Below are 19,004 nucleotides of genomic sequence, written 5' to 3'. Positions count from 1 at the left end.
AAACTGGCTCTCGAAAATAAGAGTAGGGTGGGCCACGGTGGCTCAGCAGGCAAGAACGCTTGCCTGCCATGCCAGAGGACCCGGGTTCAATTCCTGGTGCCTGCCCATGTAAAAAAAATAAAAATAAGAGTGATGAGAGCCACAGTCTTGTCAAAGTAGGTCTGCACTTAAAATGGTTATGCTACATACATTTCACCACAATTAAAAAAATATATATCCTTTTAAATGACAAATGAAAAGAAACAAAAACTCAGGCCCCGTTGGCACCTCCAAGTCAACATCTTGAGGCTGGCCTTGGGTTCTGAGCCACCAAGGCAGATGCCTCTTAACCTAAACCCTGCGACCTGCAGCCAGGCTGTGCTCCCACATGGCAGGAAAGGGCAGCAGGTGGCCCAGCAGCAGTGAGGGCCAGGTGCAGGCCCTGGGCAGACGCATCTCCGCCACGCCTTCCACTCTGCATGCATGAGGACACCTATGTTTCCAAGCCTTAATGCCAGCCGAGACAGACAGAGCATCAGGGATACTTACAGATGTTTCTATTCTAGATCTTCCCTTTAGGAAATGCAGGTCCTCTCCCTGGAGGGAGCGATGAAGCTCCTGGGAGAAAGCAGGGTAGGGCTCCAGCAAGGAGGAGCAAGGCTCAGGGCTCACAAACCCTTTTACACAACTCCTTTATATTTGTGGTAGATCCTGTTTGAAACCTCAGTAAATTCAAATAAAGTATCGCTAAATGTATATCCACATTTTACCTTAAAGGTCCAGAATCAAAGGGAAAGCTTCCAGGCAAAGCAGACTCCTGGTGACCCCCATGCGGTCACCCATGTGACAAGGCCCAGGAGCCCTGGCTGCAGCCCCAGGACCAGCTTGCCGCCACTGGCCCGCACCCTGGAGTCCAGGCTTGGGAAGACTGTTTAAAAGACACAGGCAACTGCTCCGACTGCACCACTACACGACGAACACCGCAACTGCTCCGACTGCACCACTACAGATGAAACTAGGAGAGCAGCACGCACGCCATGGGCACGACCTGAAAGCTTATACTCATTCACAAAACCAAGCACCTTCCTTCTTATCTGAGCAGATCTCAGCTTCTGTGCAGAAGCTGCAGAGGGGTGGGGGGGGGCTCATGTGGGGAGCCACCAGCTTGGCCATCAGAGGGAGGACAGAGGTCTGCAGAGGGGCCAGGGACACCGTAGCTCCTTGCCTGGCCAGGGACTTTCCACTGGGGGTGGACAGAGGACAAGTGGAACCAGCCAGAGGCCGCTGAGTCTGGAAGTTCATTGGAGGATGAAGGCAAACCAACCTCAGGGCTGCACCCACACAAGCACCCCCCTAATGCACACCTGCAGCAAAGGGCTGCTCGAGAGCACACGCTCCTGCAGGGCGGGGGGCCCTTGAGATGGGAGTACAGAAGCCGAAGCCCAACTATCATGATGGCAGGAACTGCAGGTGGGACGGGAGAGGGCGAGCCTGCACACGCACAGCAGGTCCTTCCCGGTGGGCCCCAGCACGGGAGAGCCGTCTCCGCGGTCCTCAAGGCATGCCGACTCCCCAAAACCTCTCACCGTCTGCTGCCCCGGCTTCTTGTCTGCCTAGGCGAGGACATGGTGGGAGCCACCGGGTTGATAGGACATGGGCAGACAACACCCATAAATGCACGTGTGCAGCAGTGCAGAATTTCAGCAAGTGCCCCAGAGACGGCTGTGCCCGTCGCCACGTGCAAGCGGTTGCCTGTGCGGTCACTCACCTGTGCCTCTCTTCAAGCTGAAACCAGAAAGCAAGGGGAAAACCAGGACAAAGCTTTCTAGCCTAGGCAACTCTGGGGCCTGTTTAACTTCATGTGTGATTCTCTCTCTCTTACAGGTCCCAGCTGCCTGGGCCTAGGAGAGAAGTGACTCAACCTACCTTGCTTTAAAAATCTTAGTAGGCTTCCTGCAATTCCAAACTGTCCTGCTGCACCAACATCAAGTTCTGAGGGAAAAAACCTTGAAACCATTTCTATCAAGACAAAGCCCAGGCAATGCTGGGGATCAGCACAGTAGAGCCCCGGGACTTACACGCTGCTGTCGGTGAGGGAGAGGGTGTCGGCGTCGCTGGACAGGCTCTGCTGCTCGCTGTCGTTGGCACTGGTGGCTGGGGCGAGGCCATAGCCAGAGTTGACATAGTAGGGGTGGACGGGCTCCCGCCAGGATCCATGCCTACAGACAAGAGTGCACATTAGCCAGCAGCTGGTACAGCCCGCCTGCTCGGGACACCGCCAGGATGACCTCAACGTCTCACACGTGAACTTAAGACACAAAATCCAGAAAAAAGATGGTGGCTCCTCTTCCCTCCCAGAGGGAGCTACGCCGAAGCAGCTGGCCCTGTCCAAGTCCCCACCCTCAGGCCTTCCCCACCGCCCGGCTGCACATGGTCGTCCCGGCACCTCAACCCGCACATGAGTCTGCCAGCTGTCGCAGGATGGAGAGGCGGAGGTAGGCGGAGGTGGGCTGGCTGAGTGGCTGTACCCCAATGGGGCCGTGCACCCCCCCACCGGCACAGGGGCCTCCTCATGCGCCCCGGGCAGGCGCCGCCTTCCCCTGAAGACCCCTGAGTAGTCAGAAAATGCGGTTTCAGTTTGTTTCCCTGACCACCAGTGACAGTGGCCATTTTTCTCTTTCCACCATTTTAATTTCTTCCTCTAAGTTGCCTGTTCATACCCTTTGCCCCTTTTTCTATTGAGTTGTTTGTAGCTTTCCTTTTCATTTACAGGAAATTTTATAATATTCTGACTAAAAATCTCTTTCTACATGCACAAAAAATATTTTCTCCCCAAATGTCCCATTTTACTTTGTTATGCTGATTTGGGTTATACAAGGTTTTTCATTTCTACAAAATCCTATTTACGGCTCTTCATCTTTGCACCACTTTCGTATATTATGAGAGCAAGACTTCCCCATTCCAAGATCATAAATACATTATATCTTTCTTCAAATACCTTAACAGTTTTGTTTTTGTCTAAGAGAGAGAATGTGTGTGGTGGGGGGGGTGTCAGGAGAAATCTGACTCACTTCCTGGTACCAAAGCAGAGCCCTTTGCTGGCACCAACCACAAGGGGCTCCTGTGCCCAGGACCCTAAGGGCCGCCCTGGGGTGTGCCTCCCCTGCCCTCCCCCAGCCTGCTCTGGCCCGCGCGCTCCTTTGCTCCCAGCCTCTCTCTGTCCCGGGCCCGGGCAGGGCTCTGTGGGATGTTCTGTGGCCCCTGCTCCTCCCCACTGACGGCTCCCAGCCCTGTGAGAACCAGTTTCCCTGTGACGTGGAAGGCTGCTCCTACCACGTGCCCGTGAACAACGCCCTGTGCTGCTGGCCGGGGCCTGGGGCAGATGAGCTCATCCCTCAGGCTTCAGGGTCCCTGCAGGGGGATAAGGGTCCCAGAGCATCTCTAAGGCAGCAACCCCGTGGGAACACCCAGCCACCAAACAACAGGACCCGCGGGAGGGTCTGGGTCGCAGCGGATGCATCCCTCAGGGACGGGCGGTCCACGAGGCAGGGGAACCAATGGCTCTTCCTGGATAAAGTGGCTACCGGCCCGTCCCAGGAGGCATGCTGAGCTGTGCACTGGGAGGGCAGAGCAGCTTAAATCGTGTGATGCTGCCACACAATTACACCTGAGCCTGCAGGCAGATGCCCACCACCTCCCATCCCACCTCACAAATGAGGAGGCGAAGTTGCCCGCCACCGTCACACAGTGTCTCCTCCAACCCCTGCGCTCACTACCTGAGGTCCTCAGTAGGCAACGACTGCGCCGTTGGAAATGGACAAAAGGAAAGCTGAGAGCAACAGACCAGAGACAGCAAGACCACAGGGTCTTGGTCACACTGCTCAGTTCAGGAGGGACAGTCAGTCCCTCGGCACACGGCCAGCCACCCAGTACACAGGCAGCCATGCGGGACACAGCCAGCCATTCGCTACAGGGCACTTGGCACTCAGGCAGCCAACTGGCGCACGGCTGGCAACTGAGCATACGGTGAGCCACTCTGTACATGGCGGCTCACTCAGGACCCAACCAGCTGCTCTGTCCGCTACCCACACAGAGACGGCGGCCGAGTCTGCAGACTTCACATGGGTGCACCTGGATGAGGAGAATATGGGGTTCGCAGAATTGTTATTCCTACCTCTACAGCTTCAAAAGTCTTCAAAATAAAAACTGGATGATGAGCCACACAAATACGTCCAGCAGAGTTTTTATTTCTTATACTTATTTTTTAATAATTTCGGGCTTGCAGGACAGTTGTTAACAGTAACACAAAACCCATAAAGAGAACTCCAACCCACGCTCCCTAGATATCCAAATTCATCGATTCCATCATTTTGCCAAATTTGCTGGACAATTCTATCCATCCCTCTTTCAACCAATTCATTTGTTTTCTGGACATCTGACAGAGTTGCACACATCATGCTCTCTGAACACAGCACTGCCATGTACACGTCTACAAACAAGGATAATAGGAACACTGTCAGTGCAGTTATCAAGTTCGGGAAATTTAACACTGAAATAAACCTTAAGAGTATATTCCATTTTTTTTCATACGTCCCAATAATGTCCTTTTGAGCCTTTTCTTCTCTATTATGAGATCCCACCCAGGATCACACGCTGCATTTGTCATGATCTCTCCCTACCTGTTCCTTTTTTTAAACTGCAGACACACCTATCTGTGAGCTCTCCCATCTCAGCCTCGCCCACGCACCGCTCAGTGCGGCCAGTCACAGCCTCAAGCCCGAGACCCCTCGTCTCAAGCCCGAGACCCCTCGTCACCGCCCGCCACCAGGACCTTCCCGCACCAGTCAGCACCATTCTCCACTACTCCATGCCCTCGCCCTCCTCTGCCCCCGGTCGCTTCCAATCTACCTTTTATCTCTGTGAATTTGCCTACTCGAGTTATGTCACGTCAGGGGAGTCACTCAGCTGGGTGCCTACAGGGTCCATCCGTTTTGCCACATGCACCAAAACTTCTTGCCTTTTTAAGGCTCTATCGCGTGGATGGACCACACCTTGTTTATCAGCTCATCTGTGGCGGACACTTGGGTTGCTTCCACCTTTTGGCTATTGTGAATAACGCTGCACAATGTATGTCGGAGTCCCTGCTTTCAAATCTTTTGGGTACTGCCAGGGCACATGGCAGTTCTATGTTTAACTTTTTCAGAACCCAACAAGCTGTTCCCCACAGCAGCTGCACCATTTAATATTCCCACCAAAATACTCACGAGGGCTCCTATTTCTCTGCGTCCTCGACAACACTTGACATTACTGTTTGTTTGTTTTTAATAACACCCATCCAAGTGGGTATGAAGTGGTCTCTCACTTTTTTTTTTAACAGTTTGAGTCTGTGTATATAAAAATTACAAACTAACCTGCAACCTCCCAGCCTTGCACTGCCGACAGTCAGGCTGACCACTCCTCTCTCTGTGGTTCTGGGCTGCATTTCCCTAACACCTGGCAACACTGAGCATCTTCTCGTGTGCTCTTTGGCCATGTGTGTATCTTCTTTGGAGAAATGTCTACTCAAGTCATTTGACTATTTTTAGTTGAGTTATTGTGCTTGTGTGAATCTTTTGTGGACCCCAGAAAAGCCATGTCCTTTTATCCTCATTCAGTATTGCTGTGTGGGAGTTTTTTTTATTATCCTTGGAGATATTGGATATTATCCAATTGCTGGCGGTAACTTTTGATTAGATGGTTCCATGGAGATGCATCTCTACCCATTCAAGGTGGAGTCACTTAGTGGAGCCCTTTAAGAGGGAATCATTATGGAAAAAGCTACAGAGCCCACCTAGCCAGAGACCTTTGGAGCTGCAGAAGGAAAACGTCCCCAGGGGAGCTTCATGAGACAAGAAGGAAGCCTGGAGAGAAAGCCAGCAGATGTCACCACGTGCACTTCCAGCTGAGAGAGACTCTCTGAACTCCACTGGCCTTTCTTGAGTGAAAGTAACCTCTTGTTGGGACCTTAATTTGGATATTTTCATGGCCTTAGAACTGTAAACTTGCAACTTAAGAAATTTCCCCTTCTAAAAGCCGTTCTGTTTCTGGTGTATTGCATTCCGGCAGCACGCACGCTAGCACAGCTGTCTTTCTGTTGCTGAGCTGGAGGAGTTCTTTACACATTCTAGATAGTAAACCTTTATCAGATATATGGTTACACATTCTAGATAGTAAACCTTTATCAGATATATGGCTACCAAATATATATTTTTCATTCTGTTGGGTGTCTTTTTACTTTCTTGGTAACGTCTGTGGTAGTGTGAAGCTGTATCGTGTGTCCCAGAAAGGTCATGCACTTTGATCCCTCCCCTGGGGAGGACCTAGTGCAGGTGGGGCCTTTCCATGAGGCTGTTTCAGGTGAAGCCCGAAGGTGGGTCTTAACCCTCTCACTGGAGTCCTTAAGAGGATGAAAGACAGAAAAGCAAAGAGAAGATTAGAAAAAAGCCTGGGGAAGCTCAGAGGACACATCCACAGAAGCCGAGAGGAAGAAAAGAACCAGCAGACACGCCACGTGCTTTGCTGGGTGTGGAGGAGACCAAGCTCACCGGGAACCAGCCTTCAGAGAAGACGTTGTCCTGCTGATGCCTTCCTTAATTTTGACATTTTCATGGCCTAAGAATCATAAACTTGTAAGCTAATAAATCTCCATTGTAAAAAGAAAAGGTAACCCAGTTCTGGTATATTGCATTGTGGCAGCTTTAGCAAACCAAAACAATGTCCTTAGATGCACAAAAATTTTTTATATTGATTAACTCCAATCTATCTTTTTTTGCTCGCATTTGGTATAATGTCTAAGAATCCACTGCCTAATTGCAAGGTCCTGAAGCTTCTCCCATTTTCTTCTAAGGGCTGTATGGTTCGGCTCTCATACTGGGTCCCTGAGCCATGTTGCGCTGAGTCTGTGCATGGTGTGACACGGGGCCACCTTCACTCTTCTGCATGTGGACATCCACTTTTACCAGGGCTCCTTCCCCAGTGACTGGACTTGGCGCCCTTGCTGACAACCATGCGCTTCCTTCAGCTCCCGGACACCTGCCGGGCACACGGCGATGCTCGGAGGATGAGCTCACACTGACGGAGCGCGTGGATTCGGTCCACCCTCCAGGGCAGCTGGTGAATGGCCAGGAACTATGTGAAGCAACTGGCTGGGGCGTCTGGTGACCAGGGAACAGGGCACACCCCAGGAGGCGGCAGGAGGGAAGCGCTAAGCAGCTCCTCCCCGGGAGGCACAGCACGAGGCCTTGGAGCCCCCCCAGCTGGAAACAGAAGCCGTCTCTCCAGGGACAGTGGGAACCGGACATGGCTGGGTACCGGAGGTTAGCAAGCTCAGACGGCTGGAGCCTGCTCCGGTGCAGCCGAACCTCCATCCACCCAGCACAGCCAGCAGTGCGGCCCATTTCAGTCCTGTCCCCGGCAGGGGAGCACGCAGGGCAGATTGGGAGACACAGGGCCTGGCGGGGCACTGGAAACTGCTCGCTGAGGAGCGGTTTCCCCAGGACGAGGGGCACATGGCCCAGGGGAGTCTACGGCTGTGGGTTAAAGCCATCAGATTCCTGGGTCTGGGACCCCAGCCGCAGTCTCAACCCGCCCCAGAGAAGCGGAGAAGCAGCATCAGCCTCAGTCAGCCCTGGCCCAGAGGGGCAGAGGCAGCTGGGAATTAGAGGCGCAGGACCACTGGAGGCCCGGAGGCAACAATGAAAGGGGCAGAAACAGATAAACAACTTACACTTAGTCAAGGGCCGGGGCGGGGTGGGGGGATGGGACAAAGGTACTGGCTCGTGTAACTTAAAAATTAATTTCGTACATTTTCATCGATTTAGAAAAAGAAATAGCAAGACAACAGAAAAAGAAATAAAATGATAATATAGAGAAAAAATAAAAATAAAAATAAAAAATACAAAAAAATATATATATATATAAAAAAAGTAAATTTCTCCTGTGGAAAAGTGAAACTGTAAATCTGCACTTAGTTTAATTTTCTTATTTCCATGGGAAGGTGAAATCAGTAAGTTTACCATCTCATCATTTTATACATATCTACTTCCTGTAATAATCAATATTTCAAATGGTGATGAGCCATTTTCAATTTCTTTTCTCTTTTTCTACTTTCAAATTTAAAAATATATTCTTATGTCTATTTAAATATTACCCTAACGATATACATTGAAGGAGTATTTTAAAATAAATATTTTAGCAAATATCTGCTTGAGTGCTTTGCCAGGTCAGAAACATAATAACTATCCATTTTTACATATTGTTTGGATTTTTTTTAGATTTATTGACTAATTTCTGTTGGTGCAGTATATAAATTCACACTGATAAGTCAAATAAATGTCTGTAATCTCTTTTCAACAAGAAAAAAAATTAATTTCAATGAGTCAGGGATACATTCATGTTGAGTTTTTTATGTCTGTCATTTTCACATATATTAATTTATTTCTAGCCATCCTGATGTGGAAATGGCTCCCAGGAACACTTCTCCCTACTGCTGTGCCAACTCACCCAGCTCTATAACACACAGATGAAGGGCCAGAGCTTGTGTCATGATATGAGTGTGCACAGCCCTGCAAACATGTGGCTAGTGGGGGAGAGATAAGGTGTGAGTTTAATGAGCTAGAAATTAGTCTGTGGAAAATTCTTCCAATCACACATATGTAAAATTCTGAGCAGAGAATTCTTCTTTAATGTCTAGTAAAAATGTAAGTTCTTTCCTATCAGTAAAAACTCTATAACTCGAAGTAAATTTTAAAAAAAACCAACAACATATATATATCGAGGGGAAGAATCAGATGAAGAGTTGAAAAAAATCCGATCAGTGAAACACAAACTATTCTAAAGGTCTAGTACAAGTTGAACCAAGCGTCAAAGAAGAGCCTTAACACAAAGCCAATCAAAAATAAAACCTGCTGCAAGAGAGAGAAACTGACCCTCAGAGTAAACCTGTCAAAATAATCAGATGCCTTGACATCAGGAAAAAACTACAAGCCACCCAAGAAACAAGATAATGCTCCAAAGGAAAAAATTAAAGCTTCAGAGGAGATACAGAATGTGAAACAACTAATCAAAAATGTTCAAACAAACCTCCTAAATCACTCCAAGGAAATGAAAGAAAATATGGCAATTAGAGGATAATAAGGAGACACTGGGTGGGCATAAAGAATAATTTGAAAGCATGCCAAAAAAAAACCTGTATGGAAACGAAAGGCACACTAGAAGAGATTAAAAAAATACCCTAGAGGCACAAGCAGCAGATTTGAGAAGGCAGAAGAAGGGTCAGCAAACTAGAGGACAGGACATCAGAAATCCTACAGACAAAAGAGCAGGGAGAGAAAAGTAGAAAAAATGGAGCAGGGTCTCACGGAAATATACATGTCATGGGTGTCCCAGAAGGAAAAGAGAGGGGAAAGGGGGCAGAGAGAATATCTGAGGACATAATGGCCGAAAATTTCCCAACTCTTATGAAAGACACAAAGATACATGTCCAAGAAATGCAACGTCCTCCAGATAGTATAAATCCTAACAGACTTACTCTGAGACACATATTAATCAAAGTGACAAATGCCAGAGACAGAGAGAATCCTGAAAACAGCAAGAGAAAAAAGCAATTCATCACATACAAGAGAACCACAATAAGACTAAGTGCAAATTTCTCATCAGAAACGGCAGTATGATTTACTTAAGGTACTGAAAGAGGAAAACTGCCAATTCTTTATCTGGCTAAATTGTCCTTCAAAAATAAGTGAGACACCATGGAAAAAGAATGAAATGTGACCCCCATCACACAGATTAAAAAAATGATTTAAAAAATAAATAAGTAAGTGAGACAGATGCCAGCAGCTTTTCCTTAGAGAAGGCGTCTTCCTCTTCATGCCTTAATTTGGACATTTTCATGGCCTTAGAATTGTAAATTTCTAAATTAATAAGTCCCCATTGTAAAAGCCAAAAAAAAAAAAAAAAAAAAAGGGAAGGGGAATTTTTAAAAAATCCACAGATAGGCAAAGTTAGAGAATTCCGTCACAAAGACCTGCCCTATAAGAAAGTTCTAAAGGGTGGGCTATAGTCTGAAAGGAAAAGCCAGCTGAGAGAGGCTTGGAGGAGAGTGCAGAAATGAGGGATTTCAGTAAGGGTAATGAAGAATTAAAGAGAAAACAGAGACAATACACATAAAATGGCTGAAGGAAGTGCTGCGTTCATAGTAATAGCACTGAGTGTTAATGGATTAAACAGAAGACACAGAATGGCAGGATGGACCCAAGGACACAAATGAGCTGAAAGTGAAAGGATGGAAAAATGAGTTTCATGCAAACAGCAGTCAAAATAGAATTGGGGTAGCTATACTAACATTGGAAAAAAAGACTTAAAATCAAAACTGTAATAAGAGACAGAGAAGGACATTGTTCTAGGTTGCTAGCTGCCAGAATGTAATATACCAGAAACAGAATGGCTTCTAAAAAGGGGAATTTAATAAGTTCCTAGCTTATAGTTCTAAAGCTGAGAAAATGTCCCAGTTAAAGCAAGTCTATAGAAATGTCCAATCTAAGACATCCAGGGAAAGATACCTTGGTTCAAGAAGGCCGATGAGTTCAGGGTTTCTCTCTCAAGTGAGAAGGCACATGGTGAACACACTCAGGGTTTCTCGCCCAGCTGGAAGGGCACATAGTGAACACGGCATCATCTGCTAGCCTTCTCTCCTGGCTTCCAGCTTCATGAAGCTCCCCGGCAGGCGTTTTTCCTCTTCATTTCCAAAGGTCGCTGGCTGGTGGACTCTGCCCACGTGGTGCTGCAGCATTCTCTGTTCTCTCTGAATCTCCTCCATTCTCCAAAATGTTTCCTCTTTTATAGGACTCCAGGAACTTATCAAGACCCACCCAAATGGATGGAGACATGTCATCACCTAATCCATCTTAACAACCACTCATGATTAAATCACATCTCCAGGGAGATGATCTAATTACAGATTCAAACATACAATACTGAATAAGGATTAGAAGAAATGCTGCCTTTACAAAATGGGATTAAGATTAAAACATGGCTTTTCTAGGGTACATACATCATTTCAAACCAGCACAGACATTATATATTAATAATATATGATAAATTATATATATATTATATATTAATCCAGAAGAAATGACAATCATAAATACTCATGCACCTAGCCTTGGTGCCCTGTGGTAGTTAGGTTCAGGTGTCAACTTGGCTAGGTGAAGGTGCCTCGGTCTGTTGCCTTGGACATGAGCCAATGGCATGTGACCCTCATCTGCTGCTGATTACATCTGCAGTTGGCTAGGAGGCGTGCCTGCTGCAATGAATGATGTTTGATTTAATTGGCTGGTGCTTAAATGAGAGAACACAATGCAGCATAGCCCAAGCAGCTCAGCATACCTCATCTCAGCACTCGCAGCTCAGCCCAGGCCTTTGGAGATGCAGAAAGGAATCACCCGGGGGAAAGTTGTTGGAACCTAGTGGCCTGAAGAGAAGACCAGCAGAGATCACCCTGTGCCTTCCCATGTAAAAAAGAACCTCAATTGAAATTTAGCTGCTCTGAAGAACCATACGTTTTTAACTAAATAAATCTCCTTTTATTAAAAGCCAATCCATGTCTGGCGTGTTGCATTCTGGCAGCTCTGGCAGACTAAAACATGCCCCAAAATACATGGGGCACACATTGGCAACACTGACGGGAGAAACGGACGTCTCTACAACCAGATTCGGGGACTTCAACACACCCGTCTCCACAATGGACAGAACACCTAGACAAAGGGTCAATAAGGAGACCGAGAACTTGGAGAACACGGTAAGTGAACGAGACCTGACAGACACTTACAGAACACACATCCCAAAACAGGACAGACATTCTTCTCAAGTGCCCATGGATCACTCTGCAGGACAGACCACGTGTCGGGTCACAAAACAAGTCTCAGTAAGTCTTAAACCACTGAAGTTATACAAAGCGCTTTCTCTCATCAAAACGGAATGATGATCAACAACAAGCGGACAACTGGAAAAGTCACTGTGCTGTTTTAACGCTGATCCAATCTTGTGGGGCCAGATTTATTTTTTTTAGGGTGGGAAATGGCTTGGATTGTTTCCATGGAGATGTGACTCCACCCATGAAGGTGGGTCTTGATTAGTTTATTGGTGTCCTTTAAAAGAGAAAACATTTTGGAGAAACCTCAGATGCAGACACAGACACAATCTTTTGGAAATGGTGAAGCTCCAGGAGACAAGCTTGCTTCAGAAATGACAGAGATCTCTGGACATGGATGTTTGGAGATGCAGAGCCCAACGGACATCACCATGTACCTTCCCACAAGATGCTAATCAAGCCCGAACTCAGAGCTGTGTCCTGGAGGAGCTGAGTGAAGGTCACAGAAGCTTAGAGAGGAAACCACCGGCATCAGAAGCAGGAAGCGATGGAACCAGGAACAAGGACCAGCAGACACCAGCCACGTGCCTTCCCAGATTGGCCTTCCTTGAGTCAAGGTATCTTTTTCTGGATGCCCTAGTTTGGAAATTTTTACAACTTTAGGAAAATAAACTTGCAACTTAATAAATCCACTTTATAAAAGCCAACCCATTTCTGGTATATTGCATTCTGGCAGCTTTAACAAACCAAAACAGCCACAAACATATGGAGGTTAAACAACATGCTCTTAAACAATCAATGGTTAAAATAAAAAATTATAAAAGAAATTGATAAGTATCTATCTTGAGAGCAAAGAAAAGGAGAACACAACATATCAAAACTTACAGGATGCAGGAAGGATAGGCTAAGCCTACTTAAAATTCGGCCTAATAGTCACCCCCAAGAGAACCTTTTCTGTTGCTCAGATGTGGCCTCTCTCTCAAACAACACGACAAGCAAACTCATTGCCTCCCACTCTCTACATGGGACATGACTCCCAGGGGTGTGGACCTTCCTGGGAACATGGGACAGAATTCCTAGAATGAGCTGGGAGTCAGCATCAAGGGACTGAGAAAACCTTCTCGATTGAAAGGGGGAAAAGAGAAATGAGACAAAATAAAGCGTCCATGGCTGAAAGATTCCAAAGAGAGTCGAGAGGTTATCCTGGAGGTTATTCTTATGCATTAAATAGATATTACCTTGTTAGTCAAGATGTAATAGAGAGGTTGGAAGGAACTGCCTGAAAATGTGGAGCTGTGTTCCAGTAACCATGTTTCTTGAAGATAACTGAATAATGATATAGCTTTTGTAATGTGACTGTGTGATTGTGAAAACCCTGTGTCTGATGCTCTTTCTATCTACCTTATGGACAGATGAGTAAAACATAAGGATTAAAAATAAATAAATAATAGGGGGAACAAATGTTAAAAAAAATTGAGTAGATTGAAAGGCTAGTGATCAATGAAAAGGAGGGGTAAGGGGTATGGTATATATGAATTTTTTCTGTTTTCTTTTTATTTCTTTTTCTGAATTGATGCAAATGTTCTAAGAAATGATCATGATGATGAATAGGCAACTATGTGATGAAAAAGCTAGTTAATTAAAAAAAACTGATAGGATGCAGGGAAGGTAGTGTTGAAAGGGAAATTTATAGCCCTAAATGCCTACATTAAAAAGGAAGAACTAAAATTGAAGACCTAACTGCATACCTAAAGGAACTAGAGAAACAACGGCAAACTAACCCCAAAATAAGCAGAAGGAAAAAAAAACAACAAGGATCAGAGCAGAAATAAATGAAATTAAAAATTAAAAACAAACAACAACAAAAAAATGGAGACAATCAACAAATCCTAAGGTTGGTTCTTTGAGAAAACACATTAAAAGCACAAATATTGACAAACCTTAGCTAAACTGACAGAAAAAGAGAATGTAAAAAAATAAAATCACAAATGAGAGGGGGATATCACTGCTGATCCCACGGAAGTACCTATGGACAACTGTATGCCAATGAGCTAGACAGCTTAGAGGTAGGGACAATTTCCTAGAAAGTAACCGCCTACACTGGCTCTAGAGGAAACACACAACCCCAATCACAAGGAAAGAGAATGAAATGGTCACCTGACATATTCCAACAAAGAAAAGCCCAGGACCAGATGGATTAACAGCTGAATTCTACCAATCATTCCAAGAATTAATATCAATTAATTGTAATTAATACCAATTAATGCTCACACTTCAAAAAATCTGAACAACAGGGAACACTAGTGTGCTTGGTTTGAAAGGATGTGTGTACCCTAGAAAAGCCACGTTTTAATCCTAATCCCAATTTGTACAGGCAGCCGTTTCTTCTAATCCCTGTTCAGCACTGTGTGCTGGAAACTGTAATTAGGTCATCTCCCTGGAGATGCGACTCAATCAAGTGTGGGTATTAAACTTGATTTTAATAGGTGGAGGTGAGTCTCCACCCATTCCAAGTGGGTCTTGATTACTTTACTAGAACCCTTTAAAAGAGAAAGCATTTGAAGAGACCTTCAGAAATACACAGCCACGAGAAGCAGAGAGTCCACGAGCCAGGGATGAAGATGCAGATGCAGAAGGAAAACACCTTCTGGGGAGCTTCATGAAACAGGAGGCCTAGAGAGAAAGCTAGCAGATGCTGCCGTGTTCACCATGTGTCCTTCCAGACGAGAGAGAAGCCCTGAACCTGTTCACCATGTGTCTTCTCACTTGAGAGAGAAACCCTGAACTTCATCAGCCTTCTTGAACCAAGGTATCTTCCCCTGGATGCCTCAGATTGGACATTTCTCTAAACTTGCTTTAACTGGGACATTTCCATGGCCTTAGAACTGTAAACTTGTAACTTATTAAATTCCCCTTTCTAAAACTGTTCCATTTCTGGAGCAGCTAGCAAACTTAAATTACCTAACTCATCTTATGAAGCAAACATCACCTTAATACCAAAGTAAGATAAAGATCTTGCAAACAAAGGAAAACTGCAGACCAGTTTCTCTAATGAACACAGACGCAAACATCCTCAAGAAAATACGAATAACTTGAATCCAAAAGCACATCAAAAGAATTATACCATGATCAAGTGGGTTTTATTCCAGGCGTGCCAGGGTGATTCAACAACAGAAAATCAAATGATGCAATACACTACATTAACAAACTGAAGGGGTAAAATCACATGATCATCTCAATTGACGCAGAAAAGGCATCTGACAAAATCCAACACCCTTTCTTGATAAAAACACTTTGAAAGATAGGAAACAGAAAAAGAAATAATGGCATCCAAGTTGGAAAGGAAGAAGTAAAACTTTCACTGTTTGCAAATAACTTGATCCTGTACCTAGAAAATTCCAAACATCTACAGCAGTTACTAGAGCTAATAAATGAGTTCAGCAAAGATACCATCTCTACCCAAAGTGATTTACAGATTCAATGCAATCCCAACCAACAGTCCAAAAGCCTACTTCGCAGAAATCGAAAAGCCAATTACCAAATGTATTTGGAAGGGGAAAGGGCCTGGAATAATGAAAAATATCTTAAGAAAGAAAAACAGTGGAAAGACTCACATTTCCTGGCCTTAACGCATTACAAAACTGCAGTGGTTGAAACAGCAGGGTACTGGCATAAAGACGGATATCCTGATCAATGGAGTCGAGCTCAAAGTAGAGAAACAGACCCTCACATCTACAGTCTATTGGTTTCTGACAAGGTCACCAAGCCCACACCACTGGGACAGACCAGTCTCTTCAACAAATGATGTGGGAGAACTGCATGTCCACAGGCAAAAAAAAAGAAAGGGTTCCCCTATCTAACACCATATACAGAAAGTAACTCAAAAAGGATGAGGAACATAAACGTAAGAATCCGTTTACAACAGAACTTCTAGAAGAAAATTTAGGGAAGCATCTTCAAGATCTTGTGGTAGGTAGGAGGTGGTTTCCCAGACCTTACAAGCAATGAAAGAAGAAATAGACAAACTGGATTTCTTCAAAACTGAATACTGTTGTGCTTCGAAGGACTTGATTATCAGGAAAGTGAAGAGATAACCTACTCAATGGGAGAAATTATTTGGAAACCACATATCAGAGAAAAGGGTTTAATATCCAGGATATACAAAGAAATCCAACAACTCAACAATAAAAAGACAAACAATCTAATTTAAAAATGGGCAAAAGATATGAATAGACATTTTCCAAACAGGAAATACAAATGGCCAAAAAGCATAAGAAAAGATGCTCAACTTCACTAGCTATAGGGGAAATGATATCACAATGAGGTATCAGTTCACACCTACTAGAATGGCCACAGTTAAAAAAATATATATAGAAAATTACAGGTGTTGGAGCGGCTGTGGAGAAACAGCAACACCCATTCATTGCTGATAGGAATGCAGAATGGTGCAGCTGCTCTGAAAGGCAGTTCAGCGGTTCCTGAGTACAGAGTTGCCAAAGGATCGGGCAGTCCCGCTAAGAGGTATATACTCAGAAGAACTGAAAGCGGGGACACAAACATTTGCACACCAATGTTCATAGAGGCATTACTGCCAGGAGAGGAAACAACCAAGTGTCCTTCACTGATGAATGGATAAACAAACTGTGGTATATACATACAGTGGAATATCCTACAGCTGTAACAAGCAACGAAATCCCGATGCATGCGACAATCTAGGTGAATCCTGAGAACATAATGTCGACTGCAATAAGCGAGACACAAAAGGACAAATATTGTATGATCTCATTGATACAAACTAATTATAATGAGGAAACTCTTGGAGCTAAAATCTAGAGTATGGGTTACCAGCAGATAGAAAGAGGACAGAGAATGGGTAACTGATGCTTAATATCTGCAGAATTTTTAATAAAGTTGATTGTAAATGTTTGGAAACGGATGAGGTGATGGTAGCATGTGACTTTAAGGACAACTAGCAGCCCAGAACTGTGGATTTGAGTGTGGCTGAAAGGAGAAGTCCTATATGCCACCAGAAGGAAAGCTAGAGGATAAACCCGAGGCTGTGTTGCACAGTGAGCCCTCTTGTAGATGATGGACTGGGGTTAACTGCACAAATAAAAGAATGCTCTTCCATCGACTAGAACAAATGCACGTCATTACTATACAGGGCTAATAACAGGGCAGTATATGGGGAAAAACAAAAGTAAGGCAAGCTCAAAAAATAAAAATAAACAAACAAAAGATCAGTTAACATAGAAATGATAGAAATGTGCCAACTGATTTTTGACAATGGTGCAAAACCAATTCAACTGAGAAAGGGCAGCCTTTTACCAGCTGGTGCTGGAGCAAACAGACATCCTCAGGCAAAAAAAAAAATGAATCACAGCCTAAGTCTCACAGCTTGTTAAAAATCAACTCAAAACTGGACCGGGGGGCTGCGAGGGTAGCTCAGTGGTGAATTCTCACCTGCCATGAGGGAGACCCAGGTTCCATTCCCAGTCCGTGCAGTCTTCCCCAAAATAAACAATTGCTACTGTAAGAAAAAAGCACATGGAAAAGGAATGAAATGTAACCCTCACCATACGGCATACAAATACAAACCAAAAAGGACGACAGAGTTAAACATAAAATGAAGAATGCAAAATTTTCCATAAAAAAAAAAAGAGGAGAAAACCTTCAGAAACTGGAGGAGGCAAAAGGGCTCGGAGACCAGACATCAAAAGCATAACCCATAAAGGGAAAAACTAAGTTGGATTTCATCAAAACCCGAAACTTACTCTGTGAAAGACCCTCTTAAAATAATAAAAAGAAACTGGAGTAGGAGAAAATATTTGCAAGTCACATATACAGCCAACAAAGGACTTGTATAAAGACAGAGCTGTGTTTCAGCAGCCATGTTTCTTGTTGATGACTGAACAATGATATAACTTTCACAATGTGACTGTGTGAATGTGAAAACTTTGTGTCTGATGCTCCTTTTATCTACCATATCAACAAAAGAGTAGAACATATGGAATAAAAATAAATAATAGGGGGAACAAATGTTAAAATAAATTGTTTGAAATGCTAGTGGTAAATGAAAGCAAGGGGGAAGGGGTATGGTATGTATAACTTCTTTTTCTCTATTATCGTTTTATTTCTTTTTCTGTTGTCTTTTTATTTCTTTTTCTAAATCGATGCAAATGTTCTAAGAAATGATGAATAGGCAACTATGTGATGATATTAAGAATTACTGATTATATATGTAGAATGGAATGATGTCTTACTGTTTTGTTTACTGTTAATTTTTTTTAATTAATAAAAAAAGACAGCTAAAAAAAAAGAATGTATAAAGAACAATCAGAACTCAAAAGTTAAAAAGCAGCAAAGATCCCCATTAGAAAATGCAAACCCCACAAAGGACACTTCGCCTGGGCGGGCGCGGGAACAGCGCGGCCTTGGCCGTCGGCAACCCCACCGGACCCACTCCACGCCGGCCGACTTGGCCCCAACCCTGCCCCATCCGCCCGCGCCCCCACCAGGTCCCAGTGCCGCTCCCCATAGGGTGCTGCCATGCAGACACTCCCCCGCCCCCAGGCAGCTTGGTGCCCCTCGCTGAGGTTCTCCGGGCTTCGTCCCTGCCCCCCAGCCTTTTCTGAGAGGTGGAGGAATATCCTGACCGGGGAGGGGGAGAGTCCTGCAGGGGATAGTGGGAGAACCCTGACGGGGAGGGGGGGGGGGCGGTCCAGCACGGGGTGGGGAACCCTGCATAAGCATTCCAGGCCCCAGACCAACTACCCCCCTACCCCACGGCAGCGCTGGGGGAGGTACCTGGTACCCAGGGGCTTCTTTCCCTTGGCGTTTTCCATGCTGCCGTGGCCGCCTGGACGCACTGGCTGTTTACTGAGCTTTTGCTGCTGCTCCGCAGCGGCCACGCAGCTGCGCGAGTCTCTCTAAGCACACTGGGGCGGCACGAGGCCTGGGAGATGCAGGGCCCAGACTCCAGGCTGCGCTGAGGCTCCCAGGCCTGGCGTCCTCCTGCCCAGGGGCCCTGCTCAGCCTCCCCGGGCCCCCAAAGCGCCCTGGGTGAGGGCACCAGGCAAAGTCCCAGGCCCCTGCTCCCCCACCGGCCCCGTGGCTT

The 19,004-nt window shown here is 45.5% G+C and overlaps 1 protein-coding gene across 2 annotated transcripts in view; it reads right to left on the bottom strand.

The window, feature by feature from the left end:
• AXIN1 (axin 1) overlaps positions 1-19,004 on the bottom strand; it is a 72,145-nt gene that overhangs the window by 19,606 nt on the left and 33,535 nt on the right. For both annotated transcript variants that reach the window (XM_077142338.1, XM_077142339.1), the window contains one exon: positions 2,058-2,198. In XM_077142338.1, the coding sequence (XP_076998453.1) occupies positions 2,058-2,198 (141 nt within the window). The remainder of the gene's footprint in view (positions 1-2,057; positions 2,199-19,004) is intronic.

This window comes from Tamandua tetradactyla, chromosome 23 (assembly GCF_023851605.1).
Source record: "Tamandua tetradactyla isolate mTamTet1 chromosome 23, mTamTet1.pri, whole genome shotgun sequence".
NCBI lineage: Eukaryota > Metazoa > Chordata > Mammalia > Pilosa > Myrmecophagidae > Tamandua > Tamandua tetradactyla.
This window is presented reverse-complemented; position numbering and strand designations above follow the sequence as displayed.